Source organism: Salvia hispanica, chromosome 3, assembly GCF_023119035.1.
Source record: "Salvia hispanica cultivar TCC Black 2014 chromosome 3, UniMelb_Shisp_WGS_1.0, whole genome shotgun sequence".
NCBI lineage: Eukaryota > Viridiplantae > Streptophyta > Magnoliopsida > Lamiales > Lamiaceae > Salvia > Salvia hispanica.
This window is the reverse complement of record NC_062967.1, coordinates 2420621-2444896: the sequence shown is the minus strand read 5'-3', so window position 1 is coordinate 2444896 and position 24276 is coordinate 2420621. Positions and strand designations below refer to the sequence as shown.

The 24276-nt window shown below is 37.9% G+C and overlaps 1 protein-coding gene across 2 annotated transcripts; it reads right to left on the bottom strand.

Moving 5' to 3' along the window:
- Nucleotides 1-696: 696 nt before the first annotated feature.
- On the bottom strand, nt 697-24276 carry LOC125216889. Of its 2 annotated transcripts, XM_048118674.1 has the most exons (35): nt 23381-24276; nt 22964-23108; nt 19993-20271; nt 19240-19407; nt 18883-19095; nt 18334-18428; nt 17477-17648; nt 16240-16664; nt 15879-16002; nt 15385-15477; nt 15218-15289; nt 14379-14516; nt 13575-13728; nt 13103-13470; nt 12217-12680; nt 11782-12126; nt 11156-11377; nt 10823-10913; nt 10655-10732; nt 10234-10524; nt 9940-10137; nt 9374-9862; nt 9000-9161; nt 8584-8913; nt 8422-8504; nt 8176-8280; nt 7251-7479; nt 6437-6796; nt 5851-5952; nt 4536-4679; nt 3644-3732; nt 2952-3034; nt 2755-2870; nt 1927-2112; nt 697-1492 (listed from the first exon to the last, which is right to left on the bottom strand). In XM_048118674.1, exons 1-35 carry the CDS (start codon nt 24202-24204, stop codon nt 1427-1429), a joined length of 7503 nt encoding a protein of 2500 aa, XP_047974631.1. In that variant the 5' UTR covers nt 24205-24276; the 3' UTR covers nt 697-1426. The 2 variants fall into 2 exon arrangements, 1 of the variants encoding a protein (XP_047974631.1); XR_007175490.1 differs by lacking the exons at nt 697-1492; nt 1927-2112; nt 2755-2870; ... (3 more) ...; nt 5851-5952; nt 6437-6796 and having other exon boundaries at nt 7341-7479; nt 8176-8276.

Genomic DNA, 24276 nt, shown 5'->3' with positions numbered 1-24276 from the left:
AATTTTACTACTGGAAATCTGGAATAGACCTAAAGTGTGTTTTGCCTCTAAAATTCCCATATTCACTGTGTGGTCCAAAGTTTTCTTGAATTGATAAACGGTCATATAGATATTCATTCAAGTATAAAACTGATCAAAATCAGTAATGACACGTTTCTCCAATAGTCACAATCTTGATCTGGGAATGCTAAAAACAGCCGAAGCTTAGTTGCCATTAATATCGACTCCCATTCCACCAACACCAAAATTGAAAACATTATAATGCCATTATACCCACAATTCGTGGTTAAATAAACGAAAGACGATATGCCGACCTTATTTCATATTATCCTCATTAATTATATCATGCTTAATTTGGCCCTTCAACCAAACAAGAGAAGTTGACTTTCTTTGCTAGCATCATTCACCGACTTGGGAGTTATTATACCCAATTGGGCAAGTATTTAGCAATATTGAATGTGGATGTATGCCATATCGTTGACCCTGGGAAATTAATGAGTAAATAAATGAATATCTGTGAGTGAGCATTCATAGATTCATAATGGAAATATTTAAAAAGAAATTAGTAGTAGTTCACCGCTGCCTCTTTTGATGTAATGGCTTTTCGTGGAAATTTGAAAAATAATAATTTCAAGAGCACATGTATGAAGTTTCTACAAACAGCAAACCAAAGCTGTAACCATATTCAACATTATATTCACAGAAAATAATGGATTGCAGATAATAACGAGAGTTTTAAGCAAAAATTTTGGGAAAAAAGGAAAGATACAAAAGAATGTAGGTGTAAGGATCATGCAGTATAACCAATACTCATACAACATAAGCTGTTAAACAAAGATAAATAGCCTCATGTATACAACTTACTTGAAAGGAGCTCGGCGACTCTAAAAACTGGACATCTCCTCCCTTCTCTCCCATGAACAAAGGAAAAAAGCCTTGTCCCTCCCATGTTCAGTGGGCCCCCTCTACATTGTACATGTATGTGTATCGACAACTTTTATACAAACAAAACAACCAGCAGCTATTGCGACTTGGTTTTGAACCAAGATTTTTCTGAACCATATATTCACCGATCATCATAGCTTCTAGAAGGAAAACACAAAAAAGGACTGGCAACCTGTTTCTGATGTTAGTTAGTTCCGGTTTCTGTTTGTCTGTGGAGCTATATGCCTGCATTTCCAATTCTCTCCAAAGAATCGTCTTCTAACGATGGCTGTTGCAGAATCACAATTCACTAAGGGGTGACTCATTTCTAGCCTGGGTGGGTCTTCAAACCAACTGCTCCCCAGTTTGGAACCGAAAAACAGAATTTCATATCAGAGTGATGTTCACCACGTAACTTGGATATACTATTGGTTCCAACACTTGACGATCCAGCAGTGTAGTGAATTGCAGACATCTCAAAATCGACTGTAAGCTTGTCGAGCTACATGTATTGAGCCAACCACTGTTTGCACATGTCAAGAACTGGAAGTGCATTGGCATGTAATGCCTGCAGAAAGGAGTTAATGTTTAACCATGGAGAATCATAAAGAAGAATTCTGACACCTTTATGACACCCTCAATACTTATTCATACTCGGCCATAGATAGTCATATTTTGGTTCGTGCCGTCAAGCAATGACCTTTCACAAGGTGACGAATGTGGGCCTACTAACATTCTACTCTCGAAGGTTTTACGTTAGTTCACTCTTGAGGTGGGTCATCTATAATTTCTACTTTTAAATAGCTAATCGTTTCCACCTTTATTAATAACTAACATGCCTTTGCAAAAACTAATATGAAATATTTTTTTATAATTAAGCACATGCAAAGAGTGTATCAATATTATAACTACTATAGTAATGTAGTAAGGATCAAACAGAAAGAGAAAATAAGGGAAGTGAGTACATAAACTATAAGAAATCCAAAGAAATGGAAGAATAACCTGATGTGCGACATATTGAACATCAGCAACACTTCCACTTCTAGATGCTATCTGGAAAGCACTTTTTAGTCGGCCACAGACAACACAAGCAAGTACTTTCCTGTGGCTACTAGTCAGCATGTCAATGAGGCGATCAGGGCGTTCCTTATGTCTGTTGGCATACACATTAATAGCTGCTCCCAAGACCTGCAAAAAATATTCAATATTTCATTAAGATCTCAGTGCATTTCGCAAGGTGACATCATATCCAATGAATGTAACTAAAGCAAAAATTACAATTCAGTGCTTCATAATGCGCATGAACATTGAAGCTATATTCCATGCCCAGATCCTTTTGCGACCTTATTAATGGGACGGAGGGTACATTTCCAAAACAAGGTGCTGAATCATTTTTGGAAACTGAGAAACAAAACCTCACTTGCTGACCCACACCTTTGGGCATCAGACATGATTGAAAAACCACCATGGTCCCTACTTCTAGATTTGTTATTTAATTTGAGTATCATATATGGTACATCTTTTTTTCTATTTAAAACAATCTTAAACAGTTCCCAGCCAACTACATTAATAGGCCAGTAGTTGGCAACAAGTGCAGATTGACTCACATATCTTGCAAGTTATCTGACCTGTTTGCAGTATATTAGCATTATTTAAACTTAAACAAGATGCACTACCAATTCTGACACAATTATGATATTTCCCCTTCAGATTTGGATAAACCAACACATTTAGCACTAAGTCTCATAAATATAGAAATATCCCAACAACATTAGCCATCTCTTACACAGGGGATCACATGGAAATTAGCAAAGCAGATAGCTATATTACCTGATCCCAATCTTCATCATCTATGGTACCCTTAATGTTTCTGAAAAACTCAGTTAATTGACCCCCTTTCTTCCTTTCAGCAAGTGATGCAGCAACTCCAGCATATATGTCAACAGCTGGGATGGTGTCAGCAGAAGGTGTCACTCTTCACAATGTATAATACATAAATTACTAAGTTTAAAATGACAGGATGTTACCTGGAAGACTGAATTCATATATTACTTGGAATGCCAAGTCGAAATTTTTCTCAACAAGAGTTTCGGCAATTTCACATCTTCTCCTGCATTTAAAATTAAAAGTTTGGTAAGGATAACGATCAAATACAGCTCCCACAATAAAACTCCTCAGTAGCATACTAGCATGAAAGCAGTGGGCACTGGGCAAGGTGTGGCAAGTCAGAGGAGGAGAGAGATGTAGGTTTCAATCACTGAAAGGACTGAAATAATCGGAATGCCGTAATGTGCTTGGTTTATGACATTAAACGGTAACAGCACAAATGGATAAGATGTCCTGAACATCTCAATGACCTTAATGATTAAAGACTGCACATATGCAGAAAAATTCTAGAACAAAAGCTACAACTTTTGAGCTGGATGAAAATTTATGGAGCTCCCTGTAAAAGAAATTTGAAATGTACACTTACTGTGGCTATATCATCATATAGAGAAAGTACGAAGAAAAAGATAGAAAGCTCTCCTTTTGAGTTTGATTTGAATACATGGACATAACATCAAATTATGGACAGCTATAAAAAAACCTAGCTGCCAAATTTAGAACATGTAGTATGATTATGTATTGGGACATATAAAAACTGATTCAGAGTACACATAGGATAGACAGATCAAACATTACATAGTTCACAAGAGAAAGACACGAAAAATGGTAGAACCTGAATGTCTCCAGGTCATTTGGATTCCCGAAAAGAGAGTGTTTCCATACAGGTCCCTCAGCATCAGTGAAGCTTCTCACCACATTAATCTACAAGTTGTCAAACATATGCAAATATAAACAAAGTTGAAATTTTGAGATGCAATCAAACCATTGGATAGAAAACTATGCTAAACAATATTAAATTTATTGGTTTGCAAAGTGTAATAAAGCATTTGAAATATGTAAGATGCTTAGTTAATGAAATGATTTGCACTAAGTGATAACATCCTAGCAAAGATACAGTCCCACTCTCTAGCAAAATCTGAAGCAACTCCAAACTCTATTCTATCCCCATTCCCCCACTAGCTCAAAGGATCTTCTTGATCCTGAAAATTAGCTTCATTTCTTTCTAGGTACAGTGACCAATAGGGGGCTGGAAAGGTATTCCCTATAGCACTTCATCTTTGCAAATAAGACTTCAAGATTAGCCAAAACAAATCATGACTGAAGCATCATACGTGCAAACCCTTCAACACTCTATCCCATAATCTAAGGGTTAACCGCCACTTAAAAAGACATGACCAAGGGCATTGAAGATGTTAAATTAACAAACACAAACTAAAAGGAATACATATTTAATACCAAGATAAATTTGATAAAAATAAATAAAATACCAAGATAAAATTTTCAAGTGTGAAGAATCATCTTTTGATGTTAAGGGCCCAAAGAAGAAGCAAGAAAAAATATGCATATAGCAAAAATCTTATGTAGCACAAGCCACTTGCCAAATGGGCGCGACCACATCGAAATACTTGGTACGACTGAGATCTTATCGATGACAATCAATTTTGAAGATGGACAAAGAATAGCCTACCAGCTACTAACTTCGGCGAACAATTGCAAATATGTACCTGAATAGCAACACGAGCAGAAAATTTGACTAGTCCTTCTTCACTTAGCTTCTCTTTAGCAGTTTTACCCCGGATGCCTTTGGTGACAAGTTTTGTGGAATCTCTAAATCTAGATCTTGCTGATAGCCCTTCGTCAAAATGCATCTGAAACAGAAAATAAAATGTACAGAATTATACAATGAGATTGCAATGTCAGTCATCAGTGAGTACTATTATTCTGAGTGTTATTTACTGAGATAAGTCTGCCTCAATTTAGTTTAATGCTGAAAATTGTTCTATGGTAAAATTTGGTGGCGCAAGTTCAAAGAAAGGTTTTGAAATCAAACACATGAGATGAACAAACAAGTTTTTCAGTTTAAAAGCACGCACTTTGCAATACATTCAAATTGGTTCTACCTTTTTATGCTGTTTATTTTCCCAGCAGTTTAGATCTCCAGAAATTAGTTTTTCACGCATGATATAGGTCATTAGTTGTTACACAGTAGTTTTTGTGAGCAATGTGAGGAAGTGGTAACAGGTACCACTCATATTGCCTGACCTACTGAACAATTAATCCTGGAGCATGCTACTTGCGCTAGGTTATCAATTGCCAATTTTTATTTTCTGGGCCAACATAAACACTACTCCACACAACCAAAGGCACTAACTATGATTCAGATATGGACATGGATTCTGTTATCTAGACAACTGCGTATTTTAGAAAATTTATGTTTGATAGCATCATTAATGTAGTCGCAAATAGAAGAGAAATAACTGCATATTGAAGTTTTACAGTGCCAGGAGTCTCTAGAGTCCTACTATAACAAATCTAAAACCAGGGTTTTTGAGCACATCTTAGAAACTGATACAGCTGGCCATTATTAAATTTTCTGTTTACGTAGTGAAGGGGAAAAATAAAGCTCTGCATTCTATGTTTTGCATCTTTTGACAAGATTTAGTGTTCTTCTCTTTTACTACCATCATACGTTGCAGTTCATGTGCATATTATATCATTTATCAGTATGGCTATAACAAAAGTCAAATGTCTAAACAGAACTGGAAGTCTTAAATCTTAATACATGTCAAAGATTTGTCTCTGACTTATTCTCACTTCCCAACTTTAAGGAGTGAGTTAAAGTTTTGCATATAAAGTAGTAAGAGAGAGATATTCATATTTACTTGTGGTTAATTTAACAAATTTATGTCCTTAAGATCCTATCGAGTATCGACCCTGGTTCAAATTAGCTTTACTACCTCCTTTTTTATCCTCAAGAACTTTGCTAGATCCATAAGCATTTACAAAGTAAACACCAATGAAGACTTGTATGTCACTCACCTGTGAATTTTCCAAGTGCTTAATAGCTTCCTCTTGAGAAGCAGAGTTCATAAACAACTGAATACAGCATAGGCCAGCGGCTACATGGTCCTTCTTGATCACCTAAGCCATCAATTCAAAGTGATGAGTAAAATGTATGCAAAAATCAACAGTAGTCATGTCTTGTGTGTTATGAAAAGCATGCATTCCCATGCGAAGGGGCATGATATGGGGAACACATGCCACTAACTAAGACAATTAACCTACAAATTATGCTTCTCTAATTAGTACTCGTCACAGGAAAAAATAAATGGTTATCACACGCTTAATAATGGAGTATATATCAACAGATCCATAGTGAAGAAACAGTAAGTAAAAAGTTCAATAGTCAGGATTGACTTCCAAGCAATGGTACACGTTGACTAGTAAGGGCAAACCAGAAATTATGGCATCATAATGAAGATTACGTGACAAACGTAATATACTCTCATTGTCAAGGAGACAATTTTGTTTGTTCACTTCACAGGAATCTTAAACTGTGATGCAAATGTAAGTTATAAACAAGAAATAAAAAAGAGGGAAGTAATGAATGAGGAAGTGCATCTACCTGGAACATGTACAAATAATTGAAATGCTTATGAGTTTCGCAATAAAGACAAATTCGGGAAACTGCTGCAGCAGTATGCTGATTCACCAACTCATCCTGTGTTGTCAAAATCCTTGATGATATCACTTCCTCCAGGACAGGCATGGCACCATAACCAACACAAAGATCACATAAATCGTCAATTGTCCCATAATCAGTTGCTAAAGGATCAGGTCTTTGAGGGGAAGAAGTTGAAGTAACCACTCCCATAGATGATGTCTGCGATGAATTCGGCACAGAGTTGGCGGGAAAAAGTAAGAGGCAACCCTCCTTATATCGTCCGTGCCTAAACATAAAGCTTAGTACATGCTGCCGAGCGTACTGCAACACAATTTAACAAGTTTTGGAGTTGTTATTAATGCAGGCCAGATGGATGACTACAATGAAGTTGGTAGAGTTACTTTGTTAAACAAGAATAGATATTGCTAGTTCATATAAAACACTACGAATAACGAAGGAATGTTTTGGAGGAAGAGCATTTATCAGCTAAGTACCACAAATCATAGCAATAATCAAGTAGTAACTAAACTATGTGTACATGAAATATAGCAGTCCCAGACAACAGGTGAAATGGTGTTATTCTGCAGCTTGTAAGACTCAAGTCTCAAAGATATAGAGTAAACAAATCATATTAGAGTTTAGAGATTTCCCCTCAAAAGAGAAAACAATATAGAGATATAACTCATAAGCTCACTAAAATTATTCTAGAACCAAGACCTAAATAGCATAGAAAATGCAAAAACAAAAACCAAATCATAAGAATTTGGAGCCATACTTCTTGCAAATAGTTTACACATTCAAGGTATCTAACACTGTCAAGGTTGCTTCTTGGTCCCTCTTCAAAAAGTGGATTATGCGACGAATTATCCTTTGCGGCTTCCTGGAACCTCCTGGATCTCTCTGAACGTGGGAAAGTAGAAGGCATGTACAAGACATTGAGATAGGAATCAGCCGAAAGAGGGTCATCTAAGACCGCTGGTGCACTTTTTGCCAAATGTTCATACCTATATCATAGTGAATGGGCCAGAAAAAGACTAGTTAATATCAATCACCAAAGAAACTAAATTGTATTGGTAAGAAACCTCCATTTCTTATGGATGCTTTTGGAGAGAGTGTCAAGATGTTGTTTATATCGTATATATGCACTGAGCGCTGAACAACAAATCTAATTTCTCTGTATTCAAGTAAAGAAGCCCGTGATGATACACAAAAAGGTTTTGAGCACTTCTAGGAAATGCTAGATTTTTATCACCATGCCATTCAAGCGTATACTAAGGTCACATAGCATGTGAATACCAAATAAGTATGAGTAGATAAAATAGTCATTCCTACAATACCATAAGCTTTGCTTTTAAAATTATGTACTAGCAGAGTATCAGATCATAATATGTTAAATCACTGTAGGTGGAATCCATGCCAGACATCGTATCTTTTGGAGGGCATCTAAACTGATGATTTTTTAGAACGATATTTCACTTGCAAAGATTTTCGTTTACTGTTCACATTGGATCATAGTAACATTTTTCACATGCTAGCAGGATTAAGCAAAATCTCACTTCACAATGATTAATGAGGAAGCAATACCGAGGCTGGTAGCACTCTCTTATTGCCTTCTTTAAAATCTGAAAACCTTAAACTGCATACTTTTCTTCTGATGTAATAAGCACCAAAAAACACGATTGACCAGAGGGAAATCTTACATGGATCGGACGGATGCCACATCGACCGGAGGGCCTCCTTCAATAGTATTAATGATATCTAGTATCACTGTAGTAGAATCACCCTTGTACAACTGAAGAGCCTGCCTGCACATTTCTACGAGTTACAAGCCAAGAAGACACAGCAAAAACATCTCCCACTAACACAAAACAAGACATAAAGTAGAAACCAGAATGACCAGTAGCAGAAAGTCATTTATACATTCCTCCTCAAAATTGTTGACTTACTTGAATTTTACACGAGCTTGTGCGTAGTGCTCCATCCGAATCAGGGCATGGCCCCATGCATTCCAAACAGGAAAGAGCTCAATCTTAAGGGTAAGAATAAAATGTTAGTTATTCGGTTTTATAAGGGTAATTAACCCTTAAGATGTCATCCAATATTTATACCTTACACTTCTTGCATGTATATACAGCCATACTGTATCGTTCCTCTTGGACCAACCGGTCCCTAAGATGTGCAGATGACTCTTTATCAGCAATATCATCAATGGAAGCAGCTATCCCTGATCCCAAAAGACTTTGCAAAAGTTCAGCACGTCCAAGCCATATATCAACCTGTGATAGTGCCTCCGAAAGTTCATCGGTTGATTGACTACCCACGCTAGAGCTACCAGCATCCGAAGATGCATCGTCAGCATCCCTGCTTTTTTCAGAATTACTAGACAAATCAGTCGCCCCAGAAACTTTTCTGAGCTGGGATTTAGCAAAAAGCAGGGCCTGCATAATACAAAACAAGTATCAACAGGTAAAATTTCATGAAAGCTTTTACTTTAGTTCAAAAAAGTACTATCACAATTGGATACCTGCACAAATATTTCTGTTGCATGATATGCTCGGCCAATGGCTTCCATAGATGCATTTTCAGGTAGCTGCTGGGAGCTCAAAACAACTTTCATCTGATTCATGCACAAGTCCAAAGCACCTCTACCAGATATACTTTCATCTGAACATAACGAAAGCAATGCCTTGGGAAAACAGAGACAACCATTAGCTAGACAGCAATTTAGTAGTTTTTTATATTCAGTAATAGTGCATTTGACTCAGAGTAACTATAAATATTTGTAAGATACCTAGATATGCTATAGAATTTCACACATTTCCAGCAAAGATTGTTTCATTTTGGTACATGACATTTTTTGTCAAACTGACACCATGTTCCAATTACATGATATAGTACCTTGAATAGAATAATGTCAGGGGCACTGTCATATCGATGAGAAGAACGAACAGCTTCATCCTTTTCGGGGTCACCTGTAAGCATCCACTCTGTTGCAATTAAAGCAGAAGGAAGCCTTTCTTGCCCATCTGCGGTGAACACTGAAACCCGGTCTTCCTGGATGCCAGACATTGCTTCCAAAGTACCTTTTTCCGATTGTGCCACTCCAGGGTTCTTTCTCTTCCTTTGGCTATCCTTTAATGCACCCTTATCTCCTGCATTACGAGGAGTCCAGGAAAATGCTCTGCGTGCCTCTTTTTGCAAGTTACTTAGGCTACTACTGAATGATGACCGTGTCGATGTGGCAGCCTTTGATCTCTGCTTTGGTCTTGTACCAGAAACTAAAACTCTGGAATCCCTGGCAGGGGAAGTCATGCTAATAGCAATAGATTTGGCAGCATATGCAATTATCGTTTTATTGTCTCTCAAGAGAGGAAACTCTTTAAGGATCTGTAAGAAGTTAATGCACCAGGTGGTTTACAACTTAATGGACTATAAATCAAAGTAATGTGTTCAGGATAATGTACCTGAGATGCAGATTGCAGCTGCTTCCGCATCAGTAGAACTTCTACAATCAACTGAGGGTGTTCATGTAGCGATGAACATCTTTGCTGCCATGGCAATGGCAAAGAAGCTAAAACACGAAGACCTAAAGCCCATGCATTTAACCGGGAAACCTCAACTTCGGATAGATTTCCATGTCTCCTTTTAAGGAAGAAGTGCACCTTATTGAAAATAAACACAGGTTTTACTAACCTGACATAACCAAAAATACAACTTTCAGATATTAACCGGAATTGAAAGAAACTCCCTCAACATACAAGAAGCTGTTTTGATCTGAGATTGGGCAAAAGCTGCATTGCACTCATTGCAACAGGCAAAGCATCATCAGGGTCAGGGAGAGAAGATAGAAATCGTGAAGCTTCTGCAGGGCCTCCACCATTTACTGGGTCAGCATTGAGAAGCTTGACAAGTTGACGCCCTTGAAGTTCTCTACGAAGTTCGATAGAAAGTCCTGCACTTTGAGCCACTTCTGAAGCAGCAGATACTGCTCCTTTCTCAGCCAATCTAAGTGCAAGACCCTCAGAATCTTCTTTACAATCTATCTCTACCTATATCGAAATAAATTTGATAGCATAGCACAATAATGAGATTTGTAGATCTCCAAAAGAAAAGGACAAGCATTAAATATTAAAGATTTTTGTTCATGTTGAGCAACTAATGAAAGAAAATATAATTAACCTCTTGCCAGCTATTGTACCGATCATCTGCACATAAAATATGTTTGTATCTACAGAGTGCATGTCTTCTCTGAATAACCTATTCATAAAATATTAAGAACAAAATGTCAAATTTGATATTGCATCACAAGAAAAAAGTCCAAAGCGTTGATATAAACCAATCAGGTACCTCAGATTTAAGTCGATGACCATCAGGCAAATGGCAGATACACATAGTGAGAACATCCAATGCTGCTTCCAGCTCCCACCTATCCAGATATCTGAAATTAAAGAGCATAACTCCCTTAAAAAACTGTAGCACAAAAGAAAGGACTTGCATAGAGAGAGCATTTATCAGTACCAAAGATCGGGACAACGAGTAGCAGAATTTACATTAATAAAGATCAGAAAAAGAAGACCACATGGTAAGATGCAACTTTACCCAAATATATACAGATGCAAATACAATACATAAAAATTGATAAATAATGAAAAGACCAGAGAGCTGAACCAGTAGTCATACTTCAGAGCAAGTCTAGCTGCCAGCTGCTTATCCTTCAGGCGTAGACAATATTGCCAACTATTGCTCCAGATACGAAGGGCTGAACTACTTTGAGTTTGTTGTGCAATTGCATCATCCTCGGCCCTTACAATAAGCATCTGAAGCAAATGGTCTGAGGCCCCATTGCGTAAGAAGCGGTCCGAAAGAGCAAGAGCATCCAGCAATTTTCCTTCATCAATCAATCTATGAAAGCAAATTGAAAAGGTCAGTAGATGTTCATACACACCAAGAGAAAAGCCATAGTAACACTTAACAACCTATCATATAAGAAATAGAAAGGAGCACTAGTTAAAATAAGAAGGTACGATGAACAAGAGGTCCCAGAAGCGAAACAAGACATATGTTAGCACAGTACCTAAGATTGCTAGCACATAATAGAATTTTTTTTTTGGTATTGATATGTTAATTATGAACATCAAAAGTCGTAAAAGCAAGGTCGGTTAATGATGCATTGATCAATGACTTAAGTGGACAACATCATACTATATTTGTGACGCCAAAAACAATATACTAACTAGGCTCCAAACAAAACAAAAAATAATGACTTTCCAACTCTCCAACAGGTTACATAATGATTAATATATTACCTCTCTACAGCTTTTTCATAAGGTGCTTCATTCTCCCAATCAAAAGAAAGGTATACCGTATTAACATCTGCAGCTGTTCTAGACTTTGGAGATTCATGCCAGGCATCAGATGTCGCATTGCTTTGGTCCATAACCTCAGGCAATGACAGCGAAATGTTATTACTAACAGCCATATCATCACTTTCAGGTTCAGAATCACTCTCAATATCACGAAACCGCTTCACAGCAGTTTTGGGTTCTGCATTATCTTTCACATCATCTGTTCCATGTTCAGTCATAACAGCAAACTCAGAAACTCGATGAAGGTTAGTTTGCATTTGTATCCAGCGATTCAAGGTTGGAAACCTGAAGATCAAAACAAAAGGAACCGCATGGGTTACTTTACATAAATCATTACATGATGTTACTAGTTACTACATTATTTGATAAGCAGACCTCTCTGACTGATCAAGAGCCAATTCATAGAAGGACCTATCAACATCAGGAGCCGGTAATAAGCCATCATTTAAGGAACTAGAAATTGCTGGATCACTGCCACAGTGCAACATAGTACTTCCAAACACACATGCCAGGACAGCCCTGACAGGAGATAACTTGACAAGATGCTTCACTAAATCCAGCTTCAGAGGATACAATGGGACCCCAGGAGTGGCAGAAGAACGTGTGTAGAACTTTGGTTTAGCTTCTCGAGAAGAGGGTGAGAGAACCTTGCTTTCAGTATAACTCCTAGGGAGAGTGGGAATTACTGGAATGCAAGCCCAACCATTCCCAGATCTTGTAGGGTATACTGGAGGTACACATGCAGAAATGATTTCATGGACAAAATCTGAATTCATTATTTCTGCTACCTTAGCAGCTGCATCGGTACTGTCTCTTTCAAATACCAAACGAGTTAAGAGCTGAAAAATGATACAATAAGATAAGTCAGAATGGACCCAGCAGCACTTTGATGTTTACACATTTAAACAGGGTAAACTTCTGATGAGGCAAACAAATTAAAGGAAATAAATCTGAGAACAGTAAAACAAACAGGTAGGTTTGACACAATATGTTGCTTGAGATAATGAGGAAGAGAATAATGAAATGAGAATCACACTGTCCTTGAGCATGGTAAAGTAAAGGTCAATGGCTGTGTCAATATCCAGACCAAAGATCAATATTATTAACTAAAACTTTTTAGAAATCTAAGCTTTTAAAATTAACCTGTGCAGACCAGATAGAATATGCACAATTTTTCCTACATATGGAGAAAATGTATCTCCCAAGGTACAAACAAGATAGAAATTATTTAAAACAAATAAAGAGGAGAAAGAAACTTTACATCTTTGGGCCACTCATAAACTACTGAAAAGTAGTTGAAGTCATGAGTGGTGTCCGTCCCATCGACAATGTCACCGATTGTGGCAATGTGGAGAATGAACTGAGAAAGGAATGTTGTGCTCTTGGGACCAAAGGGACCAAAGAATCTTTTTTCTGAATTTTTTACATCATAACTTGCAGAATTTGCATTACTTTCTCCAGACTCTGAAGCCAAAGGTGGCGGCTTTGAGGGTCTTAAACCAAGCCCCAGAACCCAATTCTTGTCAAAACCTGGAAGCCCTCTCCCATCAGAATTTGAGCCCTCACCGTTAGCATGGTCTCTTTCCGCTTCTTCATCAGCAATAGCTCTAGCTAAATTGTGTAGTTTACCTGACATTTGAATGAATAATAAGAATTACAAGCCTAGTTGATAGATCTGCACATCACCAGAATTATGTTCACTGAAGAAACATGTACAGCGCCAAAGGGATTACCAGTAAGGAACTGTCGCTTGCCCTGATGAGCATCATCAATCATTTGATGAAGCATAACAAGAGCCCGATCTCTGTTACCTTGTCTGTGAAACTCAATTGATGATGACAGGATCACTTCACCTGATAAAAGAGCCTGGAGAGCTGTGGGTTTGTCCTGCGGTATGAATTAACAAACAAGTGAGGACTAACCATGTGATAAAAACGAATTTGAGCATGCATAACAAAAATAAAAATGTTGTCATAAAGTATTCAATAAACACAAAACAAAATATTCTTTAGATCCGGTTTGGAGCAATATCACAAAATTTGCTATCAGCAAAAGCATGAGAAAACTCAGATGTTTGTTGGTAACAATGCTTTCCATATCATGTCAACAAGAGGAAAGTCAGAATTCACATTAGGAAATATGATCTCTTACAGGATATGCACTAGAAATGCAAAGATTCTAAAGACCCCTCATCCGCCTGACACTAGTTTCCAAAGAAACCAAATCAAATTGCAATTTTACCAAAAAAAAATAATGTTCCTTAATGCATTGTTCATTGTTGAATTAAAGATGCTGTTGGCCCTAGGTATAAATTTCGTGCCGACTTCCACTGCATTTTGCAAACAAGACTGATGATATCCATAAATGATTCAGAATCACCAGTCATAACATAGACAAAAAAGTACATAATGAAGCAGCAACATTTTAATAGAATTGCTTTATACAAACATGATCTGGATTCTGAAGACAAATGCATAGAATTATCATAGATATTCAGAATAGCTCTCTGGTGTCAAAAATTCGAAAGCTCAAGTTACCTGTTCTGATAACTCAGACAAGCGCCTAAGGACACGCTTCACAATAGAAATTATGGCCACTTCACGAATTTGATCCCAATAACTTGGTCCTGTCTTTGGAGCACTACCAGGATAGATCTCAGAAAGCATAACTTGGGCCTAGCGTCAAAATTGATTAGAGTCAAATTCAATCCAATCATATCATGAATTTCATTTCAAATCAGAAATGACCATTAGAAATAACTCCACTACCAATAACTCCAATACGAAATCATGTAAAAATTCCAAAATACCCCCTTTCCACTCATTACAGCATAAGACTCAAGAACACTAGTACTCCCTCCGTCCCAGCTCAAGTGATTGATTTCTTTTGGCCATTGTTTTGCGAAGATGATAATAAATAGTTAAAGTGAAGAGAAAGTAAAGTAAGAGAAAGAGAATAATGTAGAAGAGAGTTGTATTTACATTATTCTCTTACTTTATTCTCTCCACTTTAACTATTTATTATCATTTTCCCCAAATGCATGCCGTAAAGCAGTCAATCACTTGAGATGGGTCAGAGGGAGTATATATTAGTACTTTAAATAATACTCCCTCCGTCCCATTAGAAATGAAACATTTGCTTTTCGGCACGGGACTTTATGTAGTGTGTTTTGTGAGTTAACGAGGAGAGAATAAAGTAAGAGAGATGAAAAAGTAGAGATGATATTGTTTCCATTTTAGGAAACGTTTCATTTTTAGTGGAACAACCCAAAAATGAAAACGTTTCATTTTTAATGGAACAGAGGGAGTATGTAGGATGTAATAACCAAAAAAATCTTAAATTTAAAAACTGAGCAAAGAAGATTGGGTTATGATACTTGATTCAGAAGCTTCGAAGACACATTCGGCAACCGCGAACAACCTGCAGCTACATCAATGCATAAAAGGATCTGCAACAAAAAACACCACCATTTGTGTCAGTAATGTTTGCAAGAAGTTCAGCAACTTCACCATAGCAGGGCTTAGAAGAGTGCAAAACACTTACTGCTGCCAAAGGTCCCAACTGAGAGCGCAACGACAAGAGATCTAATTCCTGAGCAGAAGCACCATCAGCAGCACGTGATACCACATCCTCCACCTAGTACTCAATCAAACCCAACATCAGATTTGTAGTCCTCTGAAATCCCTCTGTAAAAGTTCATGAGATAAATGCAAAAACTAAACTTAGCATGATTTTTCATTACATTTCATGCTAGAATTCGTGATTTCTCAGTTATAATTTTATTTGGTATGACTAGCACAGGATAGCCACAGACATGGTAATTTAAAATGTCAACTATCAAAGGCAATGTTCTTAGGGAGGCACAAGAAAGAAAACCTCGTCACAAAAAAAAAACAAGTCTTCACAGGAAAAACCAAAATGCTAGATCGAATCTACTAGATGTTATAGATACATGAGAAGTTTCACAAGAACATAAAATTAGCACCCATCAAAACTTATATGAAGAAAGATATTTGCAGAAATAGTTAGGATCATACAGATGTCTTGTTGAATGCAGCATCCACCCATTCAGTCAATTCCAGTGTGGCTTTGTCTTCTGGAGGTAAAGAGAATCGAGAAATAGCTTCCTCTCCAATGTCATACTTTGCCCGTTGCATGCAACTGAAGTACAAGCAATCACCACCGGCCAACAACATTGGAGCATCAATTGTTATTATCACAATAATACAAGCATATACTCATGCAAATACAATGTCTAAACTGCAAAATTATGGACTTAATTCTTATAACATAACCAGCAATTGCATGGGTTTTTCCAAGTTCCATAGAATTACATACAGAAATGGAAAAATTATCACTTGGTCGAACCAATAAATCATAACCAATAGAGAAACTCACAGATTAAGTAGCTTAGATGGGGCAGCACGAAGCACTGTCTGAGCCTCCTTCCACCTCCACTGGCGTTCAGATAACGGAAGGAGACGTTGCAAAACAGAAAGGCGCCATTCCCAGTCTTCAATGAAACGTTTTGCTGTCAAAATTCTCCATTCTAAAGCTTGTTTACTTCCAGCAGATATATGGCCATCCAAGGAATTGTCCAGATCAGATATTGATAATGGTAGTTGCTGCCGCAAAATATTTAGTACTTGTCCTGTAAAGGAGACAACCATCTCATTTCCCCCTTCTCTGCTTATTACATCAACTTGTAGCCCACCACGAGAATTAAATGACTTGGATAGTCTTCTCATTAGGTCATAAGGTGTCAAATCAATTTGTAGATTGTCCATGTATAGTAGTGAGATTATTATGTTCACTGTATATATCTGCATTTCAGAATGACCAGCCATAGAATAATGAATGATGGATAATGAAGGGAAAAGAAAACAGATACTCTAGCACCAGTCAGTACAACGAAGTGATAAAGAATGAAAGAAACATCAACGTATGACAACAGAACTGAAAGGCTATGAGTTTAGAGCACTTCCCAATCTTCTACAAAAAGGATGATGGCTTTCATGTTGAGATATGATTAAAACAATCATTCCTCCTTCATAGCAAATAATGGTTCACTAACAGCATAAAATATTTGACTGAAAGTCAATCCTACTCCCAAAACTACTGACATAAAAGGATGAAAAGCAAGATAGTTGTTAAGACTTTGGAGGAAAGAACAAGGTGGGCATGTATTATCAACAAAATTCAGCATCATTCCAAATAACTTATCAGTGTGAATCATTCAAGAGAGATGTCCTGATTAATAAGAATACAGGGAGTTGTTTTATTTATGTTTCCAGATTGTCAAAGCCACAGCACATATATTGAAGTAGGCGATGCTTCTGTAATTAAGGAAGCAAAGTCCAACCCAGAAAACAACAAATAATAAAGACAAAATTTAGACTCACAGAAGCAGAAACATAGAGGAAACTGCCGAAAACTATACCTAAACCGTAAATGAGGCTAATCTACTTCATGCTTGAAGCATGAAAGCATCAAATAATTCATAAATCCATGCTGCTTAACTTTCATCGCATTGCTGAATGGTGACTATAGCAATACCAAGGGCAGGATCACAATTCCTCATTTTGGTGCAGAAAGACAATAATGACAAATATGAAGAGTACAAAGTTCACAAAACCTTGCGGGCAGTACTAGTGATTGCATCAAAATGATTCTTCAGTTCTTTCAAACAATAGAAAGCCATTTGCTGATCTCCCATTCCATCAGTTGTACTCCTTTCCATAGCTCCAAGTGCAAGAAGAGCAGATTCGAGAGCATATCGCATGTGCATAAGTTCAACATCTTGCATCCTGAAAACATGCACATGGGAGGTTGGGAAATTCAACAACTCTTTTTGTAAATATTTCCAAATATGACCCAACAACATAATGGTTGAGATTTGAGAACAAGATAAAGGCTGCATCGAGAAACCACCACAGTTCTAACAAAAATTTCTGAATAGAAACTTAACAATTATCATGAAGAGGCATCTATAATTTCTCCTCATATACAGGAAAAAGGCTCATAGCAATAGTATTTCACAAAGATATTTCAGAATTATAAAAGTTCTGAGAAAAAGTAATCTGTTTGGCTATTAATTTTTTAAATTGATTTTACCTAAATTATCAGCAGAACCATTCATATATAATTCAGACTGCTATGCAAGTGGATAACAAAATCATTTTCAGAATCATGATGGAAGCTGGAGATATCAGAATTCTAAAACAAGATTTGATATCAAACAAAGTTCTAAATAATTGAGATTGCATCAAACAAATATCACTGATAAATGTCTTCTTTGAGTCAATAACCACAAAGAACAGCAGAGTCACAGTCAACATGTGAGCATAAATTCTGGAAGAGAAAGGTTCTTCCCTAAGTCAGTAACTCTACCACCCTCAGCTGAATAGGATCACTGATTTAAAAATAAAATTGAAACTTAAAAGCTAGCAAGATGTTTAATCACCCCACGAAGTGGGTAAATGAAAACTGCACCTCTTCCAAGCATCTGGAGTGGAAGTAATAGGCTGCATGCTAAGGAGTTCAATCGCATCTTGAAATTTTATTTGAGGAACTAAATCGAATATCACCTACAAAAAAAAATCGGTGGAATACCATGCATAAGAAAGCTATAAATTCAAAAAATTCTGTTAGACCATTTAGTAATAAGTACTCCCTCCATCCCTTAAAAGTGTGCTCACACTGTTTTGGCACAAGTTTCGATGAATGTTTGGTGAGTGAGTAGATGAAAGGAAAAAGGGGCCCACATTTGTTGTAGCGGTATTGTATTTAATTGTGAATGTTAGGTAAGTGGTTTGTCATGCTTGGTTTTTGTGTAAATAAGTCGATACAGTGAGAATAAAATATAAAGGGGTTAGTGGTGAGGAGGTTTCTAAAAGTGGAAAGTACACACTTTTGAGGGACGGACTAAATTGGCAAAATAATATAAGGGATGGAAAGAGTATCAAATTTGACCAACACATCCAAATCATCTGACAGGAAAATCAGTGGGGTTGTACAAGTAAAACAAATTTAGAGTCTTACCCTAAGGGGGCTCTGGACTGATAATCTCTCCAGTACGAAGTTTTCCACGAATGGATCAAATTGAGCATTTTCATACCGCTGTTCTATGTCTTTTCCAGATAATAGTATTGAGGATTTTAGACTCCACGGTTGACCAGAATTGTTACAAGCAACAAAAGAAGCAATGTCAAGCCGGTAGCATAGTGTATCGCAAAGATTTTCTACACAGGACACCTGACAACAGCGACATGTTAAGCAAATCTGTAGCTTGCATATATAGGAGATCTAAGTAGAGGATTCTTGTCACCGTACAAAAGCACAGTTCACTGGCACCAACAGAAATTGGCTAGCAACTTAACCAGGGTCAAAGATATTTACCTCATCCAATTTATTATCATATGGAGAGGACTCTTCCAATCGAAGAGCTTGGGATTTACTTGCCCACAAAGACTGCATCAGTTCCCTTCTAATTGTTGTCTTCCCAGCTAGAAGATCCCATCCCAAAGCAGCTACCAGGGGTTGAAGCCGGGGAAAGAGCATAAGAATCTAGTGTATAGAGTCACCAGCATAAGTTAAACAATATCAGATCTCAAAAATGATAATTTTCAACCAGGACCAAAAAAAAACACCAATTGTTTTCATCGGAAATTTTAGTAAGCCAATTTTTTAGAAGAAGGTCCAATAACATGTCACTAAAGAAGAATCAACATATGAAAGTTTTCTGACTTCTGCGCATGTCCCAGGAAAAGGTACAGAGCACTCCAAAGTTTCCTTCAGCAGAAGAACATGAAGATAGAATCACCAAAAAAAGGTTTCACTTTTTAGAAAACATATGAAAATCTTTGGAAAATATTCACAGTTTGTAATTGTAACCTTTTACATGGAAGACATGCTACAGACATCAGCTAGATCAAGTACCGTATTTGGTATTTAATGTGTAGAGTTTACTTGGTAAACTGCTAAGCAGAAAATAGCTCCATCTGTGTGTTGGCACTGGGGGAGATGGGGGAGGGGGGACTGTTGATAAATAGCTCAAGTGAACAGTTAAATGCAGCATACTGAAATTCAAGCTTAAATTCAAGGCAGGACTTATTTACACAGCATTGCCCAGATGAGTTCTAGAGAATAAACCTGGCAAGCTTCTTGGATCTGTTCTGTCCGCACAAGAGACAGAGCAGTATCCATAACACATCCAAGTACATGCAAGCCTCTAATACGAGCATAGTGACACATGTCTCTCATGCAAAGCGAAGTTGCAACTTTCAAAGTCACTGGTGTCTCAGCTGACACTGTGTCAGGCGTCAATTGTGCAATGAACTTGTGAAGGCGCAGAAGGGGGAGAGGGATCTGGTCGCCTTCTGAAGCACTGTAAGCCTCAATTTCTTGAGAGAGTAGTTCGTCTTGGATAAACTGTGAGACCGATGATAGACATAAGAATTCTTTCGAGTTGCACTATAAAACATAGTTCACACAACACGAGTCTCAAATTGAATAGCTAACATGAAGTCATGAATTAACCATCATAAATCCATATGAGACAAGTATGAATAGATCTTAATCACCATTCATTTACCAAACACGTATATTTACAGCTTTCTCACACTTTATATGAGCACCAACCCCTCTTTCCAAAGTTTTTTGTAACCTGTATTCATAGCCCTAAATGTCTATGTAGTTTAGATCATAGTATGTGCATATATTAGAAATTGAGCACCCTGACTATGAGAAGACTTCCCACTTCCATTAACTCTCAATAACATTGTGTCTTCTGTATTCTACATCAATGCCAAAATACATAAAAAAAAATTCAAAAGCATCTGCAAGGTTATGATTACAGATCTAGTTTCATAACTCAAAACTCACAGGAAATTTTAGTGATCAACTGATCATATAAGCTTGTATCTAACAAATTCACGGGCAACAGTGATCATGTTCCTATAGTATCATAAAACTGTGCATATCATAAGGAGAATGCAACATAGGACCTGGAATTTCAGTTAGCCTTAATTAACAACTTTGCATTTATATCCACAGGATATCTGGGATGATCACCTATCCCACATGATAACTCTTTGGCAATTAGCATGACCTAAAAAAGTGATCATGGTGATAACAAGCAATGAAGATACTGGGGCAAATAGTCTCAAGGGCCGAAAGGAGTTTTCATTGACCCAAGAAATATATCAATTGTCTATGAAAGCCAGTTCCACCTCTCTAGACGGAGTGCTTGGTTTCTGAGGTTTATAGGGCAACACCATCATTTCCTCAAAGATGACAGCAAGATGACCCAAACACTGACTATGCAAGAAACATTCAACCAAATATGGTTGTATGGGCAGTAGCTGGGCAAGAAGCAATTTAACTTTGAAGTAATGCAACAAGCCCTTACATCGACCCAGGCCAACTTTCCCTCTCCTTTAGCTCTTAGTGCAATGCATTTGAGGCTAGGTGCATAGAGACCATTATCATGAAACATGGAATTGCATTAATCAATTAGCCATGACACATGGAGTGGCATTAATCAAAAAGTCATAAAATATGGAGTGGCATTCATCAATTGCGCCGTGTGCTTAATCCGCCCATCTCCCTAAACATTTCCATGCTATGGTATGAAATTGGATATCAGAATGGCCTATCATCCTTAGGTGATGATCAGTCAGAGGTTATTCTGATTGTTCACAGATGTTTGAAGACTTATCGGAAATGTTTGATTTTGGAGTATCTTCGCCCCTAGAGTGCTAGGTGTACTATAATAATAACGTCCCTAAGGCTACAGGATTAACTCCACTCAATGTTAAATGTTAGAGTCCCCTAATTTTGGCTTAGTTATTTCTATGTACAATTCAGTAAAAGCAATGGACAACGAGTTGGCTAAGCAGATTTTCATGTTGACCAACCCATTTTCACTTGGAATATGCAGACTAAAGAATGGTTCACTCATTCTCAAGTTGGCGATAAGGTATTTCAAAAATTAAAACCATAGAAACAGACATCTGTGTTTCATCGTTTGCACACCATGCTTGCTTCTCATCAGATGTAACTCATTTTCAAGTGTTAGGAAAGGATGGAGCGGCGACATACCATCTCCAGCAGTCAGTTGTGCATGGATCCACCTAATTTTATATGTTTCTTATTAGCAAGTGACAGTCACGCAGTCTTATGTTCCCGTGCACCATAGCCAAACTTTATTTTAGAAAATGCTCAGAAGATTAGTAATGTTTCCTTGGCCATTGAAATAACAGTCCCATCCTATTGCTTGGCCGGAGTCTTAATTAATACTCCCTCCGTCAGGTCCGTCCCATTCAAGATGCCCACCTTTCCTTTTTAGTTTGTCCCACTCACGATGTCCACTTTCTACATTTGGAAATTAATCCCTCTCTCCTCTCTTCCCATTAAAATATTCAACTACCTTTTTTTCTCTATACTTATTCCACCTAACAACTCCTCCTAAAATCTTGTGCCACTCAAGTATGTGTATGAGTGGAACGGAGGGAGTACTCAGTTCCTTATATATGCACTTATGCAGTAATAATGTACATATACGGCCATGAAATTGACCAACAGTAACATAAAAATGCTTAAAAACAGCTCACGACATAAATTGCCGGCACACATGTACCCAACTACTGAGGATACACCTTACAGGTCCTTACTAGAAGACAATCACCTTGTCCTTGCTGGTATGAGACCTTTACCAAAACAATGGACACACACATACAAACTGGTCATTTCAAAGTCTAGCAAATGAACCTCCATCTTTACAAGTATTAATCCTCTAGTAAGTTCAAAAGGCCATTTACTCGGGTTGCTTCCCATCAATAAACTTACTTTATATCATAAAATAAACTAAGTCTCATTTCAAATAAAACAAGTAGTTGCTTATCAGAACTCCACAAGAATCTGAAAATGGATGCACTCGGCAGTATCTTATCAAGATCCTGAAGGACTTTTTCATATAGCTAAGAGTCTCAGATATTCATGAATTCAGGTCATGCGCTACTTGCTCACATAGAACATATGAAAAATCATGTGTATCGGAAGTAAGCAGTCATCCTCCAAACAATAATTTACCAGTAATATAAGATATGAGCATCAACAAAACCTGAAGCATCCGAACAAGATGAGTGCATTGAGACGAAATCGCTTCTGTGTATATGGAAAACACTTTATTCTGTATGGCTCGTGAGGTGTCTCCATAATCATGTATTCCTGACAACACCCTCTTAAGAAGATCTCGCAAAACCATGCTATAAGAAATGAGAGTGTAAAGTCAGTGGTATGATATAAAGGCTTCACATAAGAAGATTATTCTAACTATACATGGATCAATAATGCATTCCGCATAATATACTAACATCAAGGTTTAGCTTATTTCCGAACGAATAATAAGAAAACACAAATACTCAATATGTATTCTGTAACTGAACCCATTAGCTAACACAGTGACCAACTAGACATTACATCTGCAACTCAAGTGCAGGCGCAAACACCTTATCAACAACAACGAGAATAACCATACCGGTACTCAGCCTCTTCAACCCCTCGGTTCAAATGAAGAAACCTAACATGTGAAATAGCACCATCCACATCGCTATTCTCCAGGCACTGCTTCATGGCGTCCATATGTGTTGTCTGAACACACTTCTGAACCAACCTCAATACCTCCTCATCTTTCTCCTCACCCTGCCTCCCTCCATTTCTCAGAGCAATCGCCAAACCCCCCGAATCCTCGGCCTCCACGCACCCCACTTGCTCTCCAATATTAGCACACAACACATCATATATATCAGAATTCTCCAAAATCGACCCCCTCAAGACCATCAATTCCGCTTCACCCAGTCCCCTAAAACCTAACCCCTCCGGCTCCCCAGAGTCATCCAAATCCGGCCTCAAACGGCTCAACCCCAACTGCGTAAGCAAATCCAAAACCCGCAGCTCTTCATTCCTCACACTGTCCTCATCCAAATTCCTAATCACACCGCCTTCAATTGTTCGCTGAATCCTAGAACTAACAATATGTACATACAACAAAAATTCGGATCGCAATTTCAGCATATTGGGGTCGAACGACCATAGATTGGAGGTAGCGTCGAGGAACTGGAGCAATTCGACGGTGCAGAAGAAGGTGAGGTCTGCGGGGGAGGGGCATGGATCGGACCACGTGACCGGGTCGGGCGTGCCGAGGCGCCCGCCCCGGGAGACGACCGTCTGTAGAATGGTTCGGGCCAGGTCGGGATTTCGAGCGCGGAGGCTGCGCACCGTGGCCCGAAACGGCTCGAATTGGCCCAGGAATAAGTGGTTGGCGGCAACTCGAGAGAGAAGCTCGGTGTCTTTGTCTTCCATGGTTGGAATTTCTGCTCAGACGAGCTCGTGTACATGTATTGTGTGTGCGTTGGGAGATGAGAGAGAGACGAG